The sequence below is a fragment of the Zeus faber genome (assembly GCF_960531495.2).
Source record: "Zeus faber genome assembly, chromosome: 2".
Taxonomy (NCBI): Eukaryota; Metazoa; Chordata; class Actinopteri; order Zeiformes; family Zeidae; genus Zeus; species Zeus faber.
The window spans coordinates 47,155,632-47,180,622 of NC_137189.1; the positions used below are offsets into that span (position 1 = coordinate 47,155,632).

The following is a 24,991-nucleotide window of genomic DNA, read 5'->3' on the forward strand; positions in this document are numbered from 1 at the left end:
CCCCCCGCCCCGTACAGTTCGCTGACACTGTGAACTCGAGCCGGTGGTGCAAACATGGACAAAGTTAGGTAGTGACATCCTGTCCTGCACGATGAATGTTATTTCTGTGCACAATAGCCAACGTTCGATGGCTGGACAAACCTTTCTGGCCAGGTCTGGTCGGGGCCAAAACGACACGGCGCGGGTTCGCCAGAGCCGTGCATCCCCCCCCCCCATGCCTTAATATGGAAAGCCCAAACGCCTGCGTTGTGTAAGTCCCCTCCTTTATATAAGCGCGGCGTCAAAGGGATCGCCAATACTCCCTTTGTTTGACAGTTTGGTGACAACCGACCGCGGAGCGGGGATGTTGGCTTTGGAGCCGACGCACGTTCAGAGACTCGGAACTGACTCAGAGAGCGAAGAAAAAGAGCTTTGAATGTAGAAATTATGGCGTTGGAAAAATGTGTCACCGATGGCTACGAGGTAATTAACACGTCATTTAAATTCTAAATAAATTGAATGTCCAATTTAAACAATTGAACCCAATTTTCCCTGGAATATCACTTTTCCGATACAGAGGGGTCAAGAATCCAAAAAGAGCCCGGAATCCTTGTGGGGCAGCTGAGATTTTATTTTTATTTTTCCCGAAGGCGCGGTACGTCAATAACCCACCTGACTGGAGACGAGCCCTGTCGCGTCGGTAGCCTCGCGGTTCCGTCTCGTCAAATGTTTTCACACGCTTTCAACCGTTCACGTTTCGTTATCAAGGCCGCGTCGTACTGGGTGAGCTAGCTTTAAGTCAAAACAGGCAGGTTTTTCCCTATTTTCTCGTCGCTGCCCGCCTGTTGCGCAAAAGATTTGGGGTTTTAACAAGTTACAAGTAACCGCTGGCAATAAAACCCACACAAGTCCCGAATGGCCGAGACGAATGAAATGGAAAAACGAACCTCCGGCCATTTCCACAATCGCGCCCCTCTCCCGTGAGCAGGCAGGTACTGGAATCTCGCGCGGCTCCCTCTTAAACTGGGACGCTCGGCGCTGTCTTGGTGGAGATCCAACTGAGTCATAATAACAGCGTAGGTGGCGCGTTTATTTGTCTTCGCTCCTTCGCTTTTAGTTACTAGTCTCTACAGGAGTGTGATGATGATGATGATGATGGCGTAATCCTCCAGGACATGAACAGTACTGTTTGTGATCCAGCTAGCTGGCACAGCGGTGGGGGTGGAGGGGAGGTGGGGGTGCACAGGGGTGAGGTTGAAGTGTGTGAGTGTGTGACTAACTAGAATGACTTGTGAGTCACTGCACTAAAACGATACAAAGCCTTGCTCTGACACGTCCCATGAAACATATTTATGTTATAGACTATGTGTTTTGTTCATATTGTACGTTTGTGGACATATACATGTTTGAAAATGTGAGTGTGTAAAAATACACACACACACACACACACACACACACACACACACACACACACACACACACACACACACACACACACACACACACACACACACACACACACACACACACACACACACACACACACACACACACACACAAATGGCAGGACCCAAGTCCCAAGTAAGGAAGGCCTGAGGGGTAAGGTAAAAAAGAAAAAGTAGCCCCTAAAGTCTAAGTTGACTCACTAAGTAATGCTAATGAATATAAGTTGCTTTAACAAGATAAACGTAGACATTGGCCAAAAACTGAACTCCGTGACCAACATGTGCAAAGTCTTTGGGAGGGAACTGAACTCACTGTCGCTGAACCCGACCGCCGGAGATGTCAAACAAAACAAAGCAAAAAAAAAAGAAGAAAAAAAAAAAAAAGAAAAGCCAAACCAAAAAAATGCCAAGAGCCCGACGCGCCAAACTCCGCGTTGAGGCATCGCAGGCCGCCTCGCGCCCCGCACGGCTCCTCTCGCCGCGTCGTGCCGCGCAGGGCGAAGCGACCGGTCGACGCCCGCCGGCATTCCGCGGACCGACGTCTGTTGGACGCCGTCCAAATGGGACTGATTTTGTGCAGTCTGGGGGGCCTTCGGGGGATATCTGAATGGAATACTGAGCAGCATCTGGACAGACACTGTGGCGAGAGAGCGAGAGAGAGAGAGAGAGAGAGAGAGAGCGAGCGAGGGGGTAACAGGCTCTTTGAGACGAGTGAACTCTCGCACCACAGTAACATCTATTGAGCAGAATGTGAGAGGTCAGTAAAAGACGCTTTGGGAACAGTGCAATCACACACACACACACACACACACACACACACACACACACACACACACACACACACACACACACACACACACACACACACACACACACACACACACACACACCCACCAGACGCACGCAGGCCGGGCGACGCTCCGCCGCGCCGGGGCGGCCTCTTTGGTGCGAGCCCTGGCGCTGCTGGCATAAATACACCGTCCGGAAGGCAGAGATTTGGGAGCTTGGGTCTCATTTCCTGTCAGCGTCCTTTGTCTCTGGCGGAGATAACCCTTTTCTTTCCGCGGCGGGACCGGGGGGGGGGGGGGGGGGGACTCAAAAGAAATGTAAAAAGAAAATAAAACAAATGGAAACCTTGAAACGATCGTTTTTAAGCGCGAAGACAAACAACAGGTGTCACTGCAGGGAGAAGGGAGGAAAGAAAAAAAGAAAAGAAAAAACAAACAGATTTTTCTCGCACACATCATTTGTATTTACACCCGTCGACAAATATATATCAATACCAAACAACACGGGCAGGTCTGGGAAGAAAGGAAAGGAGTAAAACGGAGAGAGTGAAAGGAGGGAAAGAGGAAAGGAGAGGTGGAGGAGGAGGGGGGGCATTTCTTTACAAGAGTGAGCAGAACAAAGAGAGCTTTGTGTGCAGCGCTGAGGGGTGTGTGTGTGTGTGTGTGCGTGCCTGCACTCCACAGTGTACGCTGACCGACTGCATTCCTGCAATGCGATTACGAGCTGCTTCTAATTTATTCCTCTCCAGGAAACAGATTTAACCCCTGACGAACTCTCTCTCTCTCTCTCTCCAGTCTTCCACACCGTCTCTCTCTCTCCTTCCAACACCTCTCTCTCTCTCTCTCTCTCTCTCTCTCTCTCTCTCTCTATCTCTCTCACACACACACACACACACACACACACACACACACACACACACACACACACACACACACACACACACACACACACACACACTCTCCCACATCTCGTCCCCCCTCCACCGCACGCAGCTCCCCAAACCTCCCGATCGCTGGCATGCCTCTTCGGCCTGCAACGCTGCCAAAGGGAGTCCGAGCACAAAGACGTGATGTCAAACGACAAAGAAAATTGAGTGTAACAATAAATAAGCGTCGGGCGCTTTGGTCGTCTGGTGTTTGTGTGTTTTTCTCACTCCCGCTCTCGAGTCTTTAACCTCTCTCCAGCCGAGCTGCCGTGGCAGCTGCGCTCGCTCTGGGAGCGCCATCCATCATCCGCTGCCCGGGTCCGACAACGCGGCACCGGCGCCCCCTCCCCCCGCACCTCCGCCAACGCCAAACGGCTTCCAGGAGCCGCACAGGAGCCGACCCGTCCGATTTGCTGCGTGGGCCCCGTTGCGGCCCCCTCGTCGTCCGCGACGGGGCGCCGCGAGCCGGACGGTCACACACCGCCGCTCGTCTGGGCCGCGAGTCCCCACGGATGAAGGAGGCCGCCCTCCAGAAACCCGCCGGGCACGCGCGTGCGCCGCGAGCGTTGTCGGCGAGAGACTTCTCTCTTTCGTCCCTTATTGTCCGTCCGTATCTCACCTCAAAAAAACGTCGAAAGCATCTCGACAGCTGCGTTGTGTTTCAGCCGGGGGGGCAGGGGGACACACAAGGAGAGCGCGGCGCTAACTCTTCCCTCCTGTGTTTAGTCACACAACTCCCATCGCAGAAACACGACACGGGTCCAAATCCTGGAAACACTCTCCCCGCATTACCTCACAAACAAGGTTTTTCAAGGCGGGGGATGAGATTACGGCAAAAAAAAAAGAAGAAAAGCAGTCGGCGCAGTGCGTCGAATTGAGCCGGTATGAAAACGCGTCACACCGCAGCAGACCCAGGGTTACACAGATGTCTGCAGCCACGCTAAAATACACAACGCAAGTCTGTTGTCCCGCTCGGGAAACCGGGATCCGCCGAAACACTGCGCACTGTGTTGAAAAACCCCCGAACTGGGGAGCGGCAGACGGCGGCGGCGGCGGGTGAGATAAAGATGAAGATGCGTCGCGGTTTTTTCGGCGGAAAGGGGTCACAGCTGATCGGCATGAAGGCGGCCTCTGTCTTCCCGCCCGGCGCGTGTCGGGCGGAAGCGAGTCTGTTCCTCAGAGAGCCTTAATCTCCCCCCGGACGGGGCCGAACTGGCCGAGGACTTCCTGACACGGGGGCTTGACCCGGATTGTCTGTGGGGGGGGGGGGGAGGTCCAGAAGCCTCTTTGCCCCGTGTGTACTGACGTGTGCGCTTGGCGTGGGCGTACATTGGTGTGCGAGTGGGATGTCCGTGCATTTCGTGGCGCGTGCGCACACGCTCAGGCCTCGATGTGTGATTGCCATTTGTGCGCGGCAGCGTTTGTTTGTTTCCCGCGTGCGAGGGACGGAATCACGACAAATCATTTGACAAGAACGCTCCCGCTTGAGGGTGGCCCGGGCGCGCTCCTACAACGTCGCCGCCGTCGCCGTTCAAGATGGCTACGCAGCTTTTGAGGAGCAAAGTGCACGTCGGGATAGCGGTTCAGCCCCTCTGCCCGGATTTGGAAAGGCGCGGCTCTGTTTCCCGCCAAGACGGCGGCGAGCGTAAAGCCACCGGGGACGCCGCAAACGAAAAAGAGTCCCCGAAATCAATAAACCAAGTGGTATTGGAAATACAAACGTGCTGCGGTTGAAAAACCTCCCGGACCCCATCACGCAGTTTGGCCGCGGAACGGCGGCGGACGGCGCGACAATCTGACGACACCCCGCCAACAAGGTGCGTTATGGAACGAGAGCAGAACTAAACAAAGTTTGTCACCGCTACAAACAACTGCACCGTCACCCCGCCAGCTGTTGAACCATCGCGGGGGAGGGGGGGGATTTAAGAGCAGGAAGCAGAAGAGGGGAGGAGGAACCGTAGGAAGGTGGCCCGGGCGGGCGAAGTGGAGGGGGGGGGGGCAAGTGAAAGTTGGCCCGGGAGAAAATCCTCTCTAAAAGGGATCAAAGCCAGAACTCCATGTTTAATTCCAAGAGGATATTGGTGCTCCCAGAGGCTTCCCCTGCTTCCTGCAACCCCCCCCCCCCGACACACACACACACACACACACACACACACACACACACACACACACACACACACACACACACACACACACACACACACACACACACACACACACACACACACACACACACACACACACACACAGCTGAACAGGGCTACCATTATTTCCACAGTGACTACTGCCTGGACTCACTGCAAGCAGCAGAGCAGTGTGTATAGCTCTGCTCTTATATGAATACAAAAAAGTATTGCAGGAGAGTATAAAGGTAAGCACTACATATTAATACGGGGCAGAGGTAAGTATTGTGTGGAACGGGTCTTGGCTACTCGATGATTCTGTAAACTGTTATCAGAACAGTTTCCCTTGGATGTATGCTCACCCCCTCCAAAATATTGAGTCTGCATCGGTCGGTGACCTCGCCAACTCGACTGACCCAGATTAACCGGCATTCAGGGCGGCAGGAGGCCTGGCCTGGCCAACGGGACGTACTTTCAAGGAGCGCACGTCTGTGCTTGAATACTCGATACACAAACCACGGCGGGTCGGCGGATCGAAATGGTTTGGATGTTTTGTTTTTTTTGCTGAGTCATGCTCGCTCTCGTGAACAACACAGATTTTATGTCAAATCGTGAGTCTGTATTCTTCATGTTGTCCCTAATATCAGAAAAGTGTTTGAACTACGTCCGGGCGATACTTACATTTTATCCTTGTGTTTTCGAGTGATGGCTTTGAAGACTGAATAAATGACAATCAGAGCATAAGACATATTCAAGGATTTTTTTCTTTGTCTGAAGGTCATGACCTTAGACAGTAATTCGATGTGATCAACCTCTCTTTCGTGACATTCTCGCAATGATCCTCGTGTTACCAACTCCTTCAACGTTTCCCCACCTGATTCCTAAAACGTTCACACACACGCACACACACACACACACACACACACACACACACACACACACACACACGCTCACACGGAGGGCAACGGCAAAACAAGGATGTTTGGCGTCCCTAACGGCTCCCACGGCAGCGGCAGCGGCAGCAGCAGCAGCTGCTGCTCTTTGACAGAAAGTTCTGGACAGTGACCTGTGCAGACACACAGGATGTGTTTAAAAAAAGGGTTTGAAAAAGCACATTCAGCAAGCTGGAAGCCCACTGTGGAAACGGGAAAAGCTACCGAGAGCACTGTGGGAAGTAGAGTGTGTGTGTGTGTGTGTGTGTGTGTGTGTGTCTGCGTGTGTGTGTGTGTGTGTATGTGTGTGTGTTCTGTGGGAGGTGTGTTTCATTTGGAAGCTGGAAGTGGAAATGGGAAGTGCTGCTGGTTGACCTGTCGGGGGACAGGTAAGGTGTGTGTGGTTATATATTAGTGTGTGTGTGTGTGTGTGTGTGTCTGCGTGTGTGTGTGTGTGTATGTGTGTGTGTTCTGTGGGAGGTGTGTTTCATTTGGAAGCTGGAAGTGGAAATGGGAAGTGCTGCTGGTTGACCTGTCGGGGGACAGGTAAGGTGTGTGTGGTTATATATTAGTGTGTGTGTGTGTGTGTGTGTGTGTGTGCGCTCGCATGTGCGCGCGCGCGTGTGTGTGTCCGTGTCCGGAGAGGATGTGTCCGAGTGTGTGGAGTGTGGAGTGTTTGGCTAGTCTTAGTACATATATTTAGTACATCCAAAGTCACAGAACGCTCAGTTAGTGTGTGGAAAAAAACTAAACAAAAAAAACATCTCGCACAAAAACAAGAAGGCAAAAACATCTCACGAGAACAATTACAGAAAACTGGACAAGATGGAAAACAGCGAACAATGGAGGAAGGTGGGGTCGGACGAGCGGAGCAGCTGCCCTGACCCACCCACGATGATGCATGACGTCCAAAAAGCTATTGAACTTTTTTTTACCTCACACTAAAAGCAGTAGATAGTACACACATACAGTATGAAGTACCTAATATGCCATTCCGGATGCCGGTAGAGAGAGACAGAGGGAGGAGACAGACAGACAGATAGAACAAGAGGATATGAGATAGTCTCCAGTGGGTTTGTTTTTGTGCTACAGACAGAGGCAGCCAATCCCGTGGAAGCGCTCGACCTCTTCAGCCATCTCCGCGGCGGCGGGCACGAGGTTAAGAGGAGGGGCAGGGGGTGTTATCGGGCCGGCTGATGGAGAACTGGATGTATACTTTCCTGGAATATGGCTTTTGGCTGATCCACACAGGAAACGCCTCCACGTGGCAACCAATATGAAGGGTCACATTGGCGCCAGCTGTGCTGTGTGCGGGCTCTTCAATTCTAACTGGCCCCTGCCCTGAACAGCGCTGTGTTCGACTTTAAAGATTAACCATCAGGCTCTCTGAGAGGAAGGTATACCACAACAAGCTCACAATATGGTCGTTATTCAAAGGTCTCCTCTCGCAGCTAGTTTTGGCAGTTAATGGAACAGTCAGTGGGTTTCTTTATATTGCCAAAAATGAAATGGTAAAAAGTTCGCCTTTTCTTCAAACTACGAGGTGCTAGTGTTGCAAGTCGACAAAAAAGGTATCCTGTCATCATAGGGATGTAAACCTGCAGTGTGACTTCATCAAGCAAATGTGCAATGTACCAGCATACTCACAATACAATGAACGACATACGCCTGAGTGGGGACACCTGGTCACGGTAACCTCCTCAACGTCATTTCGTTTGCGACCCCACCAGGCGCAAACCACAAAATTCACATCCAAAACATTCGTCAAAACTACCTGACGTGTCACGTCAAGGCAATTATCTGAGGCGGCTGGATTGTTTAAGAGCTGCAGCTGTGAGGACAACCTCACGAGGATTCTTTGGTCTTCCAACGGACTAGACGTGTGAACGCTCCCGAGTGTTGTAGCCTTTGGACGTCGTCCTAGCCAAACGCCTTCCTCCAACGGGTTATGAACGCAGTAACCTCAACCCTGCACGTATCCTGTTGGACCGTCTGTACGCACCGACTGGACCACAAACAAGCACAGACTGTGGCCTGGCGCCGACGGGGTCTGGCCTCGGTGGACGGCGCTGTCAGCTCGGGGGACTTTTGTCTAAATTAGCTCCGGGTGACACCGGACCACACACGTTTGACACGGACGAGGAGGCCGACCACTTAAGAGCACGGCCTCACTCATTCCCCCAGTTACTGCACAGTTTAGCCCCGCGTTGCAAAGGTCTTCCGTTCCGTTGGACACTTTGGATTGGCTTTTTCCAACGTACTGTATTAGTCCGACTTGAGACGTCGTCTAATGGAGGCGCCAACTCTGGCACAGTTACCACAGCACCAGGCTCGCCCCATTCTGCTGCACAGGGAGTTGAACTTCTGACCCAAACTGCAATGTTGCTACTACCGGGCCATTCCTGATCTGTTATCCAGGGAAAGGAACGCAAGGTTCTGGCCATACTTGATTGATTTATTTACTTTTCAAAAGATTTGGTTACAAAGTACTTCACAAAACAGAAAAAACAGGTTAAAAACAAACACAGTAAAAAAAATAAAAAATCACAGTAACAGAATAATTATCGGAGCAGACGATGGGCACTAATACAGACGTTAAGCAGCTTTTAACTGGCTATAAACTAAACAAATAAGCGACAGAGTTAAATATGAATTATACTGCTTTTCTACATCAGAAATAAAAGAAATACATGCGTACAACACTGATTTAAACGACAACCCCATTTAACCGTGTAAATGCCATGTGAATAACCTGGATAAGTGTTGACCTAGACACACCGTGAGGCCCTGAGGGAATTATCTAAAGTCACTCATGTATGAGCTAAGTCCGACTGGAGCGTTAAGTCTTCCTGTGTTCGGCATGACCCCAATTTACACCGCTCAAAACATCCACCCAGCGCTTAAACAATCGCATCCGCGCAAACTGCTTCGACGACAATCCTACAATCAGAGTATTGGTGTCCATGTCACATGTCAGTGGAACATCCACCTCGGTGAAATGCCCTCGAGCCACCCTGATCTTTGAAGCTCCAAAAAACGTACCTGATTTGGTCCGCAGAGGACGTGGAATTATCCAGATATGTGGCAAGCAGTCCAATACGCATGTGGCTTTGGTTTCAAATCAAATTTCCATTGTTTAATAGTTACAATTTTCAACTTTTACTTGTAAGTTAAAATCCATATTTTTTTCTTTAATGACACCAAATTGTAGTTTAGGTTTATCATCTATGTGTTATGTTGAGACTGCAGGGGATCAGTTCTAAGAGATGATCATTTCCACCAGAAACGAATACAGTAAGACGTTATAAATAATGCATCTCACGTCATAGCTACACATGTGCCACTTGAACAGTAAGCCATAACACAATTAACCCTAATCACTAACACAATGTTTAGCAAACGTTTACAGTAATTTACTGCGCACAGCACAGCAGCAGCTTCTGGGCTCACGGCTAATAGTCCGTCAGTGCGGAAAAAAGGCGGAAAGAATAGAGGCCGCACTTCTTTTCATACCCTGCATTCCTCCGAGGGTAGTCCGAATAACAAGCAACCTGGATTAAATACCCAGCTGCTTGATTTACGGTAAATTGCAGCCCACGGCTGCCAGAGCCAAGCTCATGTGTCACTGAAGTCAAGAAAGAGAGAAAATATGTTGGCGCAGAATGCGTGCGAGGAAGCCAAATGAGGGCTGTGTTGTTTGCCGCTGTTGATATGTGCAGAACAATGGTATCTGAAGACTGTAGGTAGGTAGGTAGGCAGCAAGGAACCAAGGCACGTGGGGAAGGCAGCAAGAAGGTAGCGCAATGGCTGTACGCCGCAGCAACAAAGGACACACAATGGTTTGTAGGAGATGGGTAGGTATGTCGGTAGGAAAAATGGAAGGAAAGAAAATAGAAAGCTGGATGTGTACTTTGTATCCCATAGGAAATTTGATGACTGTTGACATAACAGCAATAAACTTTAGACACAATAAACTGCGTACAACACGACATGCATGGGAGCAAATAAAATAGTAAGTACCATAAATGTCTCCGGCACAGAGGCCTGACTATTGACATCATATAACATTATGGTACAGTAATCTTAGATGTCTCTGAACCAGTCCCTGTATTAGTCACCAATTAGTACAGTAAGCAAGGGACAATAAAACATATTCCTCTTACATATACAATACCGTAATCGACAAAGAAAGGCATTACCAAAATTGGTATTAGCTGCTTCTGCATTAAAAAAAAAGTGTACTGTGGAAACTGTGTATAATGGTTTCGCACAATTCTGCACCTGCACACAGGTATATATCACAAAAGAGATTGCGAGTCAAAGGGAAGCCGCCATCAAAAACACGGGAGACAGGATCACATATTGTATTCCCAAACTGGATATCTTGGATTCCATCGATGCATTCCGGAGAGTAAGGTATGTTCTCCCACACGTTCCTTTGCAACATTTGGCAGAGCAGGGCAGACCTCAACCACAGGAAATGGAGACAGACGTGAGGAGAGTGCGAGCGGGCCAAGTCCCTCAGACGTGCCTTGGGTAAGAGCTGTACCATCAATGTTTAACAGAATCACAACAGAGGTTTTTCAAAAACCAGCTTGGGAGTTTCTCACCGAGGCCCCGTGCTCCAGAATAAGCTGCCGAAAGAAATTTGCCAGCCACGTATTTATTATTATTATTATTTTTTTTATACTGTTTGAAAGCTTTCCGTGCAGTTCACTTAGGTTGTGCTGCGATATGTGACGATTTTGTTTTTCCACGCTTCATTTCATACATTTAGCTTCCTTCTTCAGAGCTGCTTCATTTGACTGTTGAGCTCGGTTTGGTCTGCCCTATGAGTGCGTACGCTTTCGTAGACGAGCGCCAAGAGACATCAGATCCTAACGAGAGAAATCCAGGCAACAGACACACCATCAACTTCAGTTATTTGGTGGCGCGTCAACACTTGTCACTCCTTCCGTCCTTACCAGACAAAAAAGGCCTTAAACCAGGTGTGCCATAAACAGGCAGTATAACAATAAAAGTCAAGTGTCTGGAAAATTGTCAGAGGCGGCTCGCCTTTTGGTCTGGGGGTGTGCCGGCAGGTTGGCCAAGTGTTTAGAGATAGCGACGGCCGACAAGGAAGTCCCTTTTAGGGGAGATGAACATGGGTTTAAATCACATGCGGTGTGAGAATAACCATGGATGAAAGTATCTAATAATAAAACATAAACTATAAAACATGTTTCACCACGGTTTCCGACCCAAACTGCTGTAAATGAACACTACTGAACAGCATAGTTAGTCAGATCGCTTACATCTTTGTGACATAAGAGTGGTTGCCTAGCGCACATTAAAGTCATTCTCTCCTCTGACCTGACCCCACACGCTCCAGCCGCCAGCCACATACGACATACACATTAAATAACGCATCCAGATGAAGGTTCCCAGACTCTTGCTCTCACGAGGGTGTCATTTGAGCTGACAATAATCATCTGACGTGTCCCTTGCTCCGATAAGCCTCCGAGACAACGGCGGCGGGAACTTGAGAAGCGTGGTTAGGGTCTTAATGGTCTGAATGGAGGCTTGGTGAGCGGGATAAGAGTCTTGTGTGGCTTTAAATCCCTTCATCTTCAGGTTGAAGGAAGAACAGACATGCGTCTCTTATGACCCGCTCAATGACCACCAGACACGCTGCTTATGCAATTCCGAGCATTTGGGAACATGCACGCAGACGGAAAACAAAAACACGTACGAAAAATCTGTGATCCAGACAATACTCTAGGAGAGGGATAAGCACAATAGAGGAAGAATCGTCTAGGCCGACTTTGTCGAGGAGAAAATGAGATTTGGGTCTATTAGATTACGTTACACAACTCCCTTTACTTGCTGCATGTCTGAGGTTACAGCCGTACAAAAAAAACAAAACAAACACAAAACAACCTTTACGTACAACCAAGTCTTTTCTTTATTTTGACTCCAGAACTGTAATGGTTATGTGGCCATTATTCTACAGAGATTAAAACCATTCAAGTCGAGTTGTCCAATTGGCTGCAGTGCGTCAGCATTTGATCCACCATGTGAAAGAAATAACCCAGCACTGGGAAACTCAACTATCATCTGTTTCGTGTGACACCAGGGTTTCCGTGACTCCCATGATGCACTTGGGCCAGAACCACTGAGTTGATGAACACATGGAGCCCAGTAGGAACTGCGATAGTGCCTGTAGACTTATACAGTTAGACAGCTGAACGGTGACAGCACTTTTTCCCCCCCGTATGTCCTGCCAGCTTGGCCACTCCAGGCAGACCCATAATAAATCCCAAAGGCAAAAAACAATAAGCGAATTCCCAGGCATGCAGTCGAGCTAAGGTACTCTCCTCTCCCTCTCCCTTCCCTCCTCTCATCTCTCGCCGTCCATCCAGCGTTCTTTCATCTTCTCTCCCTTTTCCTCTCTCTTCATGTGCTTTTTGGCACCTGTGGCACTTTGGTTTCAGCCTCCCGGGAGCTGAGGGCTTTTCTTCACATCAGTCACAGACCTCAGAGGGTTAGCAGAACCCACACAAACTTACCTCCTACTTTAGGGAAACTTTGCCGCTAATGACGTGGACATGCGGTCCATACAGTTTATTAAAACAAGCTTAGCATACTGTATATTCTCAACAGCAAACCTTCATGGCCACATGCTGGCATATAGCTACAATTAAATCAATCCTTACAAACAAATGATGGCCCCTTTTGTGCAGGCAGAAGCAACAATGAGCATCCCCTCATTAAAACTGTTAAATAGCTGCCATTAGCAGCTGCCACTTTCATCAATCTGAAACACTATAAATAATACATGACATTGTTGTCAATGAAAACGTGGTGATCTGTTACCAAAATACTAACTCAATTTCCTTAACAGTCCAATGGTCTTTGGCTGTTTATTCAAGTAAACCATTGGGATTCGAAAAGAGTCTCAAGCACCCTCTGTGTAAGTAAAGGTGCCAAGCATCGACATGAGCCTTCCTTGTCCTGACAGCAGTGTGCTGCTGGATGGGCGATGGCAACCGCTGTCTCTTTGTTGGATATCCTCTGCTTGGATTTCCCCCGGTTGAATGGTAGGTGGTAGTTGGGACGGTAACCACAGAGGAGGTCCGTGCGAAATTGGCGCCAGAGTATGCATCAACGGTGGCAGTGGTGTTAGTCACTGGGCAGGCCTGAACAGTATTGGTGGTGGTAATAAGGGATTGAGGGTAGCCACCGGGCATGTCTGTGCAGTGCCAGCGGCAGTAGTGAAGGGTTATCACTGTGCATGTAGGGACAAAATATGGTAGCCCCCTCGATACCAGGCGTGGGTATTGAGGGGGGGGGGCAATTCTGGGAAGCCAGAAGTCACTGTTGAGCCTTCTCAACTGGACCGAGATCTATGAAACATTGGTGAAAGACGCTGTCTACTTGATAAGCTCAGTGAAATACTCATCACTCACACTAATAGCATTTGTCACAGCTTGGCAGCCAAAGGCTGGTTATACTTTTGCCCTGGGTCCTTCACGGATGGCGTACGACCGCGCACTCCCGCAGAGAACGCATGGCATTTATATTTGCCGCATTCCATCAGGTAGTATATGCACAAACGACAGGGGAAAATAGAAAGAAAGTGCCCTGTGAAGCAGGGAGTAGTAAACGAAGAACGCTCAACAGCAAACATGGCTGCACGCGGGACATTGGAGCTTGTCTATGTGGAGGAGGAATTGCTAACATTACGGTGGTCAAACCGTCAAAAGCGTCGAAAAGGAGATCTGTTCTGGCAGCCTATTCCATGCAGAAACAGGAGAGGGCGGTTTAAGTTATGTCCTGCTCAGCATTTTATTACAGGGGACCAAGTGAACTATGGAACTGAGTCACAATGTGTAATTATTCTCCCTCATTGCAAGATTCTCAAAAACGAAACTGCTCACCAATAAAAACGTTACCTTTTATTTGTAAACTTCACAAGAACTTTACAACGACCCTGTTGATTTACAATAAAAACACCAAACCTGAGTGAACTGTTTGCATGTACTTATATTTTTTGTCTCTGCCTCAAAAAGTAATTGGTATACTTTGAATTTCACGCCTGACTTGTGCTGCGTGTCTACTTTGGCCGACATGTCGTGTGGTATGACCCACCTTTGTGCCGGTCCAAAGCGCAAGTGTCTGATGGCACAGCCTGAGGCACCATCCCTACAGAGCCACTCTTAGGTTGAGATACCCAAGTGAATTAATGTGTGGGGGGAATTATGTAGCAATTTGATAAAAAAAAAAAAAAGAAAAAGTTCTTTCTTTTTAAACAGCAGAACTCATTTTTGTAATGCAATTAAGCTGCGCCCACTCAAAAATCTGACATTGGCCACGGATTTGAACATGGCACATAGGGGAGACAGGACAGACTTAGCTCTACAGTGAATGGCAAGTAGAAGAGAGGAGACTTTATTTGAGTGTGCTTTAGTGTCTTTTAGTGTGTTTTTCATTTTGATTTATTTCCATGAGTTTCCTACTTGTATGAAACGATAAAAGGTAAACATAACCAGGAGGCGGTCCCACTGTCCTTAAAACAGGGGTTTGCAACTACCGGGCCGCAGACCGGCACTGGTCTGCAACCTTGTGCCATACCATATGTACCATGTACATATGGTATGGACGTTAGGATTCAGCCAAACAAATAGCCCGCAAAATGTTGCCACAGCCTGTGAAGTCCCCTCCCCCCGTCCGCAACAAGACTGTCACGGTACAATGATAGGGTAAAAAGAGTCCGCCACACCCGCATCACCCTCCTTTATGAGCTTTTTAAATATTTGCATGTAATTGGTGTATTGTGTTGTGGCAATAGCTGAGAGCAATGAAAGTAAAAATAAAACGTTAAAGATGATATCATCGTCACCACTGCCAACATCCTAAACCAGTAAGTTATGCAAAGGGCAAAAATAAATGCATTCCTGTGTCTAATGCATCATGGGTGCATTCGAAGAATAAATCCAACGCATAGGACATCACAGCACGCAGCAATATCATAAGTCACAGTATTTGAAATGAAACGACTTCCAGTGGAATCGGAATGAGAAAATCCATTACCGTACCAACACGTGTTTGGTCGGTGATTTAGTTTAGCTATTTCCTCTCCGAGTACCTAGAACTCACCGGGCACTTTATTAGAAGCGCCTGCACAACTACTTATTCATGCAGTTATCTAATCAGCCAATCCTTGTGTGCAGCAGTGCAATGCACAAAATCATGCAGATAGGGGTCAGCAGCTTCACTTAATGTTCACATCAACCGTCAGAATGAGGAGAAAATGTGATCTCGGTATTTTCCACCGTGGTATGACTGTTTGTGCCAGATGGGATGGTTTGAGTTTTTCTGAAACTGCTGATCTCCTGGGTTCTTCACGCACAACAGTCTCTAGAGTTGACTCAGAATGGTGCGAAAAACAAAAAGCATCCATTGGGCAGCAGTTCAGCAGAGGGAAAGGCCTTGTTGATGAGGGAGGTCAACGGAGAATGGCCGGAGTGGTTCGACCGGACAGAAGGAATACGGTAACTCGGATAACCACTCTGTGGTGAGCAGGACAACATGTCTCAATGTACAACACGTGGAACCTGGAGGCGGGTGGGCTCCAATAGCAGAACCACGTCGGGTTCCACTTCCGTCAGCCAAGAACAGAAAGCTGAGGCCGCAGGGGTCACGGGCTCACCAAAACTGTACGGTTGAAGACAGGGAAATGGTAGCCTGGTCTGATTCATCTCCATTTCTGCTGAGTCATACAGATGGTAGAGTCAGAGTTTGACGCCAACATCATGAATCCGTGGACCCAACCTGCCTTGTGTCAACGGTCCAGGCGGCCGGCGGTGATGTCACGGCGTGGGGGATTTCCTCTCTCCACAATTTGGGCCCGTTAACACCGATCCATCATGGGTTGAATGCCACAGCCCATCTGAGTGTTGTTGCTGACCATGTGCATCCCTTCACGGCCACAAGGACCATCTTGTAACGGCTACTCCCAGCACCATGATGCACCGCGTCACAAAGCAAACGTCGTCTCAAACCGGTTTCGTGAACATGACGATGAGGTCAGTGTTGTTCAGTTTCCTTCCCAGTCACCCCACACCTTTGGGACGTGATGGGACGGGAGACTCGCAGCATCAACGTGCAGCTGACAAATCTTCAGCAATTGCGTGATGCAACCATGTCAACATGGAGAGGAATCTCAAAGCAACGTTTCCAACATCTCGTGGAATCCATGCCAAGAAGAACTGAGGCTGTTTTGAGAGAAAAGGGTGGCCCCGCCCAATATTAGTATAGTGTTCCTAATAAAGTTCTCAGTGAGTATATAGTATATTTCTAATGTCACATGTCAGAGCAATGGGGCTCTGACCTTTTCACACCTATGCTAACCCAACCTAACGTTACCCAATGTGTAACTGATAAACAAATTGCAGCTTATTCTACTGTTGCACTTATTGAAAATCGTTCTAGATTGTAATTTCCACTTAAAAGCTCAAAACGTTGTTGCATCTGTCAGCTGTTGTGACCTATTCTCCCGAAGGGTGTTTTCCAGAGCCGCAGTCCCAGGACACGCTGGACAAAGACAGACCAGAGGAAGTTACGAAACGGACAGGGGCGGCAGGGGCCGCGTTCCTAATTGAAGCAACGTGCACTGGACGGGGTCAGATGGTGACATCATTTAATGAGATGGGAGTGGGAGAGCACAATGTCCGCTGGCTCAGATCGTCGGAACTCAGATTGTGAACTCTAGCACGGCGTCCCAAAACCGAGACAACTTGAGTGCGTCTCAAAAATGTCTGTTAGCGAGCATTGTGTTAAGGTATTCGTCTAAAGGTTTTGCCCGACAAATAATGAAAAGCATGACGGTGTTTGCTTCTGATCTGATGTCCCTGTTTGTCGATGTGTTGAAGCTTGGAAAAAGCCTGAATCAGATTAAATGAAATGTGAACCCGGAGAATTCTTTTCAACACTCGTCGGGAATCGAAATGTCTTCTAAACATTGATATTTCCTCCAGCGCGCGGCAGATGAGATTTCTCCGAACCGGGCCCAGTTTTTCCAAGGCATTCTCATAGATTACAAAAAGGAACAAGGTTTCTAAGCAGAACAAACGACGCTGTTTTACATAATTCAAATCTGCGTGAGGGAGGATTGTTTTCAAAACCTCATTCCGTCTCGATGAGGATGTGAAAACTTTGGAGGGGAAATTTGTGAGGCTTTATAAGAAGGTTGCGGGGTTGTGTTCCATTATGTGTTGAAAACCAACTCATTGCTATCAGTGTTTGGCAACAAATTAAGAGTAAACTGTTGAGAGGAACTGAAGAAATGGACTAGTTACTCTCATTTCACAGTACCTTACGTGACCAAGTGTGATTTATCAGGGGATGGATTTGTTTATTTAAACCTCTTAAATGAACAGGGGTCAGCCATCTTTTAGCACATCAATATGCAGGGCTGGGAAACTTGCTCCGCGGCCAGAAATGGGAAACAGACACAATATATCTTCAGCAATTTTTATAATAAAGTCGGGTCTGACGCCAATTTTTGTTACTGCCGTAGCTTGTGCTTGGCAGGAGCCTGGCATTCTGGGACCATGAGTCAAGAGCATGTAGTTAGCTCCACCAATCAGATGTTACCTAACACTGGCATCCAGCCTGAGCCAGCTTGACCAATCAGAAGGAATGTAATAACACAGATAAATCTGAGCAGACATGCCAGCCCGGTCTCTATGCATATGCGTTTATTAAACGTCAATTCGGTTCATTTGCATCTGTTGGATTGAGGCAAAGTACCGTTGCCCAATGTCAATAGAGAACTCTTCTGCAATCGGTAGACATGTATTATTATTACACTTTTATAAGCTTATAGGAAGAAGATTCTTTACTTGCACACACACCGCGACACATGCACCCATGTGGCGACGGGACCAACACACACACAAGCCCACGCACACGCTACAAATGGCCACCGGTGAAACTTGTTCTCGTCTTGTTCTTGAAACTCGTCTTTTAACCAATCCTGGCTTGTCCTTCCTGCAGGGGCGGCCAGGAGCAGTGGGCAGCGTACAGCGACATGCTGCAGGGTCCTTACCGATGTTATATGGAGGAAACCCCATACTATGATAGTTACATAAAATGAACCAAAAAAATAAAAAAAAAGACGATTAAACTGTTAATTGTTGAACTACTCCTCTGCTGAACGGTCCTCAAATTAAATTAGCCTTCAGTTAATTCCCTTCTCTATCCAACTGCAGCTCCAAGCGGTGTGAACCATCCAAATGTTCCATTCCCGTGTTCCAAATATCCATGTTGACGTTTAGCCGGGGGTTATTCTATTTAATGAAAGCAAAATATAGTCAGGGAATACAGACTGTAAACTTTTTATTGTGAAAGGAAAACTTGCACCGGGCCCTGTGTTGGCTGCGATCCTCGCGCCAGATTTCCTGACGGGTGAATACGGTAGATCCGAACCAAGGGCTTTGTGAGTCAGAAGCCGATTCCTACTTGACCTTGTTTCTTCAACTGTAAAACCGAACAACTTTTTTATTCTCAGATGCATTTCATTTGATCGCTTTAATAAGGAGTGACAACGAACAGTGGGGAGCCAGGTTTAAGATGCAGAATGGCACCAGAATCCCTTAAAAACATCTGACACTGTCCCCCAAGGCCCGAATCCAAACATCCAAATTCAAAACCATTAGTGCACACACTCACAAACCCACAGACACACAAGAACACAACAAATATTGACCCTGCTTCCAAAGTGGTGTACTACATACTCTATGATCGATGGCATCTCAGACGTACAACAATGAACATAGCTCCGTCTTTCAGCGCGTTGCCATGACGACGCTGTGTAGAAACTTTTACCGGCCTCTTTGTCCCCTGATGCATTGTGGGATACGCTTGCGAGTGTATTGTGCAGTGTTTGGATACGACGATATATCACCACGTACTTTTTGCATACTATCTTATTGAAAAATACTCACATACTGTGCCGGCTTTCTAAATAGTATGCTTGTGCGTGGTTTCGGACGCAGCTATAGTTTTGAGGTTTGATTCCCGTTCCACGTGAGGGTTTGGGGGCCGCGGTGGAAGAGGGAGAGAGTTTGCGGCACATCTCTCCCGCGGAGATCTTATTATTCATTGGTCGCACACTGCGGATGGAGACAGGTGGGGGTCGAGAGGGTCCGGTTTCGTCCACTTCCTGTCTCCAGTCCACCGGCTGTCCTGGAATTATTCAACAGGCTTTCCTTTTCCATGAGAGGGCTCCAAGGTGATATTTCCATATGGAGAGTAATGCTGCCTCAAAACAGTGCTGAGGTAATAAAACAGCTGCTGGAGAGATTGGGCCCGGGGGCAGAGTCTTCTTTTCCCTTCATTTCCTCACTGTAGTAATGATTCTACACCCCCCCCGCCCAGAGTGACATGGAGAAAACTAGCAGTCTTAAACAGTTTTTGGTGCATTGGGAGTTTCACTTCGTGCTTGCGCACTGAATATTTCTCCAAATGGAAAATGGGGATGTGGTTATTAATTGAACGCAATGTTTAAACAACACTGGAAACCGATGACAAAGGAGGCAGATTCTCACCGACACTAGACTAATGGAGAGCAAACGTGAACGTAGCAACGGGCTCAAACTAACATTATGAGGTGGAGGATTTTTTTTTTAGGTGAGCTCAATCAAAGTCAATATTCAACAGCTTGAAAATGTCAACAATATTTTCAAGATTTTTAATTGGCGGGTGCTTGTGTGGAGACTCATACAGTATGGTCTTAAAGATTAAAAAGTCTGAAAGTGTGTGCGGAAATCGCACGTTCCAATGAGCGAAAATGCAAAAAGACAGACCTACCGTTGAGGCAGATGCCCGCCTTCTGAACAGTATAATTCAACACAGCAAATGGAGCCACTGGAGACTTGGCGATTACTATCTGAAAGACAGGAGGGAGGGAGAGAGAGAGAGAGAGAGAGGAGAGTTAGGGAGAGTGGTCCAGGCAGACAGAGGAAGACAGATGTGACAAAGGGCCAGACAGAATGTAAAGACGCTTCGCCTATCTCTCCCAGTGCCAAAACTCACACTCAGTACATACACCACACAATAGGCCCCGGGTTTGGGGACGGGCGGGGTGCGAGCTATGTGGGTGGGGATGTGGCGGGCGGCTGTGATCTTGCTCGTCACGCTCATGGCCCGATGTGCTTCTCGTACGTCCCGGAAATTCCACTCATATAAGCCTAGAACATATACACTCACACACCAATCCTACTTCGAACAGCACTCCACCAGACCAGGGTCTGCGGGGCAGGAGGGGTGCGAGTGATTCGGGTGCGACCTGCTTGGAGGACTCGTACCCCCACACCCCGCAATTTTAACTGCAATTGCCAACAGCACACGTTGAGCACTGGGGTTTTCCGGGGTGGCGGGTCGCTGGTGGGTTGGTGTGGGGGCGTGGTCGGCCAGGGGGCGGCCGGGTGGGCCCCCTGCTGGCTGGGCTCGAGTACTGGCGGCTTGCGCCTGGTGGTTTCTGGTGTGCTGCGACCTGGCGAGGCTGCGGAGAGCGCAGCCTGGTGCCTTCCGGGGCCCCTGGGGGGCCGCTTGTTGTTGTGGCTTGTGGGTTGTTGGTTGGGGGGGGGCTGTCAGCCTTTGCTCCCACTGCGCGACGCTTCTGCGGCGGGTGCCCCGGGTGGTGGAGTTTCCCATATATTTGGCGGCCCGCTGGCGTCAGCGGGGGGGGCTAACATCCCGGTGCCCTGCGCTGAGCACAATCAGCTACGTGGATGGGCACTCGGGGCTCACGGCTGGGTGGGGCGTCTGGTCGGTGGCGGTGGGGCGGGGCGGGCCTTGCTCTTGCGCGGGGCGTAGGTGGGCATCGGGGTTCCGCCCGCTCGGGCCGTTCAGGCGGGGTATCGGTCTGTTGCACGGGACCTGCTCTGGGCCCTGCCTGGCTTTGGGGCCTTTTCCGCTGCTTGGAGGCGCCATGACTAATACCGACCTTATACACCAGAACCTATTGGGACATGTCCTGTACACGCACGCACGCACGCACGCACGCACGCACGCACGCACACACACACGCGCACACGCGCACACACACACACACACACACGCGCACACACACACACACACACACACACACACACACACACGCACAACCAGCCTGATCGCAGGCGCGCACACCACCAACACCTGTTTTGAACGAACCCCAGCAGCCTCCTGGTTACATTCCTCTCCTTTCCTCCCTCATTTACTGCCATAACTATGACGGGAAGAGGCCACGTGACCAATTGCTGTTCCAGCTTTCCTGGACTTAATTAACTCTGTTTTTTTGATACTTGTCATTTGTTTCTATGCTTAATCTTTTTCCATGTACATGTTGTTGTTTGGTTCTGTGTTTATTTGTCTCTCCCTCTTGGAGTAGTGATTAGTTGTTTATAGACCCAAATATGTTCAGATGGTTCTGTGTAATAAAAAGCTGTGCTCTGCTCATCCTACAGGTCGTCCACAGGACAGAGTTACTGCAGCAGTTGTTGATGATTAAACACTGAATAAAGAGTTGCATTGCAGGTTGAGAACTTGCACCCCACTTGTAGACTAACTCTGTCCTAGATGCGGAGAACAAATACTCTGTGTTGTATGCCCAGCACGCTGACAGCAAAGGTTTAAAAAAAAAAAAAAAGAAAAGGAAAGAAAAAGATGCAAAAAAAAAATAAAACAAGGAGGCAGGGAATGAATAAAATTGGATCTGTGGATAAGGGAAAGATAAAGAAAAAGGAAGTGAATGCATGGGTGGGGAAGGGGGAAGTGGCCTCAATGTTGGTTTGTCAGCAACCGAGGAGAACGAGCTCAGTTCCTCGAGCCAGATCATCGGATCGAGCGACGTTCCGCACCAGAAAGTTATCTTTACGCCCCACTTGACCTGAAGAGGTTCTCCTCAGCGCCCGCATTGAGCCGTCTCAAGTACCTCGGCTTTTGTCACGCGGTGTAAAAACTCGCAGCCACCGTGGGGTCAAACACTCAGCTCCTTCCAGGAAATATCAGGGGCTCTTGGGAACGCAATCTTTGGAGAACCATCCTCAAAAGCCCCTCTATTATGTGTCAAGGGATTTTAATGGTACTTGGGGTTTTTTTTTTTTTTTTTTCTCCATGGTAAATTCCGCAGACTGAGGCATAACTCATCGAGTCCGTCTTTGAGGACGACCCAAATAAACGAACGATCCAAATAACAAGCGGCAGAGGCAGGAACCTGCTCTATGAGGAGTAACTGGTGGAAAATATCTGCAGTTGTTTCGAGCTTTATCTCTCGACGCCGTGTACGGAGGTAATTGTCAACTCATTTTGTAGGAGAGAAGAGAGACCCATGGAAATTTCCTTCACAAATATAAAATAAAATGAAATAATGAAAGAGATCCTCAAGGATCTCTTTCATTATTTCCAGTGAGAATCCGTTGTGGACTAACTGACTAGAATATCCCAATATTTACAATTGTCGAACATCCCAATATCAACAGAATGCCTCAATATTGAAAATACGACCATATTTTGGCAGCAACGTTTTACACAATATTAGATTTAAACTAAAATAAGAAGTCTAATATTGCAGTGAAATAGCATCTCAGGATGTAGGTTTTACCATTAACTATTAACTGCACAGAATAAGTTGAGAAATGACCAACAGTAACATGGATATCATGACGACGCAGTTTGAGGCATTTGTTGCTCCTTTGACTCAGCTGGAACTGCTGAGCACAGGAAATTTGATTTAAGCTATAACACAATATTACACAACACCAAAATCCCACTCGGTGCTCCGTTATCGCTGAATTATCATCATGTCAGTATATCTGCTAGTTCTAGAGTTCCTGACCCATGCCCAGCGCCACACAGCGGGTGTAGGCCGGTCAGATCTGGCCCTGGACGGCCAAGCGTTGCATCAAGCCACTTGAATATGCCGGTGTTACCCTGGATTATTATTGCCCCTTGTTTCTGCTTGGCCGTTCCTTTTCCATCCCTCCATCCCTTCATTACATTTCACTGCATATATGTATGGAAGTATGTATATGTATGTGACAAATAAAAATCTTGAATCTTGAATCCTTTTTATAAAATTCCGCTGTTTTATGTACAAGTCACAACGTCTGAATGTTGCAGGCATTCCTCCCAATTTAAACATTCTGCTTTTTCTGGGACAGAGATCACATTGAGGATAAAGCTGCGTTAAAAAAAACCCAACAACAACAAAAAATAAAAACCAAGTAGTGGAGATGACCCGTTACCAGTGTCTCTACTCCACTTATTATAAATCCATTCCCAGGCAGAAAACTGCAGACCCCAGCAGTCTGGAGGGCTCAGATTAAGAAAAACAGGCCCCCGTGCCAGTTAATAGGTTTGCCTTCTGAAGGTGCTGCTCTAATTCAAGCATTTATCCCCACTTGGGGTTAACCAGTCACAGATGTCTGCAGTTTGTTGATTTCAGCTAAAAATAAACTCCCAGCTCGGTTTCACAGTGGATTAGATTACCTGTGGTCTATAATCAGTTATTTAGGCTAACCCAGTTGAATTAGGCCAGTGTGAATAATGAACTCTCAGTTGATTTTCACAGGCGTGCAGCATCCAGCTGTACTTCCCGGGGTTTCAGACGACCACAGGCACAAAACCATGCCATTACTGAGACAGACACTTGTCCACATGTGTAAAATCTGACTCCTCCCTACAGTGCTAATCACCTACACCTCTAAAACATAAAAAAAAGAGTAATACATCTGGGATATGCTTAAAAAAAAGTCCTAGAAACTGACAAAAAGCAAGAATCTGGATTCAAAAGAATCTTTTTATTTCAGTATTTTGCAGGTGAGGGCAAGGGACTAGTTGGCAAAATAGAAATGAATCCACATTATTTTTTTTTATCTTAAAAGCAAAAACTGCTCCCACTCTGCTCTGGGATTTCATTTGATCTGACCTAGTCAAAGGTCACGCTGAAATGTGTCGAATTGTTGAAACAATTTTTTATCATTATTCCAGTTTAGCCAGGTTTACAGAAACAGAATTCACTCAATGACTCCGTTGTCACGTGCACCATCTTGTTCACTCTGCCTGTGAGGCAAATGACAATTCTCGGCGTCTGCTGCCATACGCAGATGGAAGGGTGAGAATGGAGTGAAACAAATCCATGGATCCATCCTGCCATTGCAAAGTGAAAATCATTGTCACGCGTGATGGGCGCTCCCACGCAGTTTGTTTTTTACCGGCCTTCTATCTTCCTTATGTTTGTTAAAGTTGATCTTTTTAAACCCTACGTTCATAATGCACAAACAAAGTTAAAACCCATAATAATGACACATAGCTTTTGTTTCATACAACTTACATGTTTTATTTAAGGACTGAAGTTTGTTACCCCTGCTGGGAAGGACAATAACCCCACAGCTGCAGGGCTTAAAGAGCTGTGGAGGAGTCAATCCAGTTCAACCTCAAGGGGGGGTGGTTCATTTAGTATTTCCTTTAATAATAATATATTTTTATAGATGAGTGTTTTTGTATTTAGTTTGCGGTTATTTAAACATGTGCACTTTTGTTATTAGTTCCTTGTTTTATAATATTTAGAGTTAATCATTTTTGTTTCTGATATTTCCTTCACCCCTCTGGTGTCTTTTTGGTTTGGCCATGTCCCTTTATATGTCCCCTCCTGTTTCATTTGGTCATGTCTGTTTGGTGTGTCCGGTTGTCTTTATGTTAACCCCGGTTTAAGTTCTTTTGACCTTGTTTTTAGTTTTTCCTCATACTTTAGCCAATTTCTTTAAGTTT

The 24,991-nt window shown here is 47.8% G+C and overlaps 1 protein-coding gene across 1 annotated transcript in view; it reads right to left on the minus strand.

Moving 5' to 3' along the window:
- rad51b (RAD51 paralog B) overlaps positions 1–24,991 on the minus strand; it is a 48,750-nt gene that overhangs the window by 4,529 nt on the left and 19,230 nt on the right. The window contains exon 9 of the mRNA XM_080024530.1: positions 20,048–20,126. Within this exon, the coding sequence (XP_079880656.1) occupies positions 20,048–20,126 (79 nt within the window). The remainder of the gene's footprint in view (positions 1–20,047; positions 20,127–24,991) is intronic.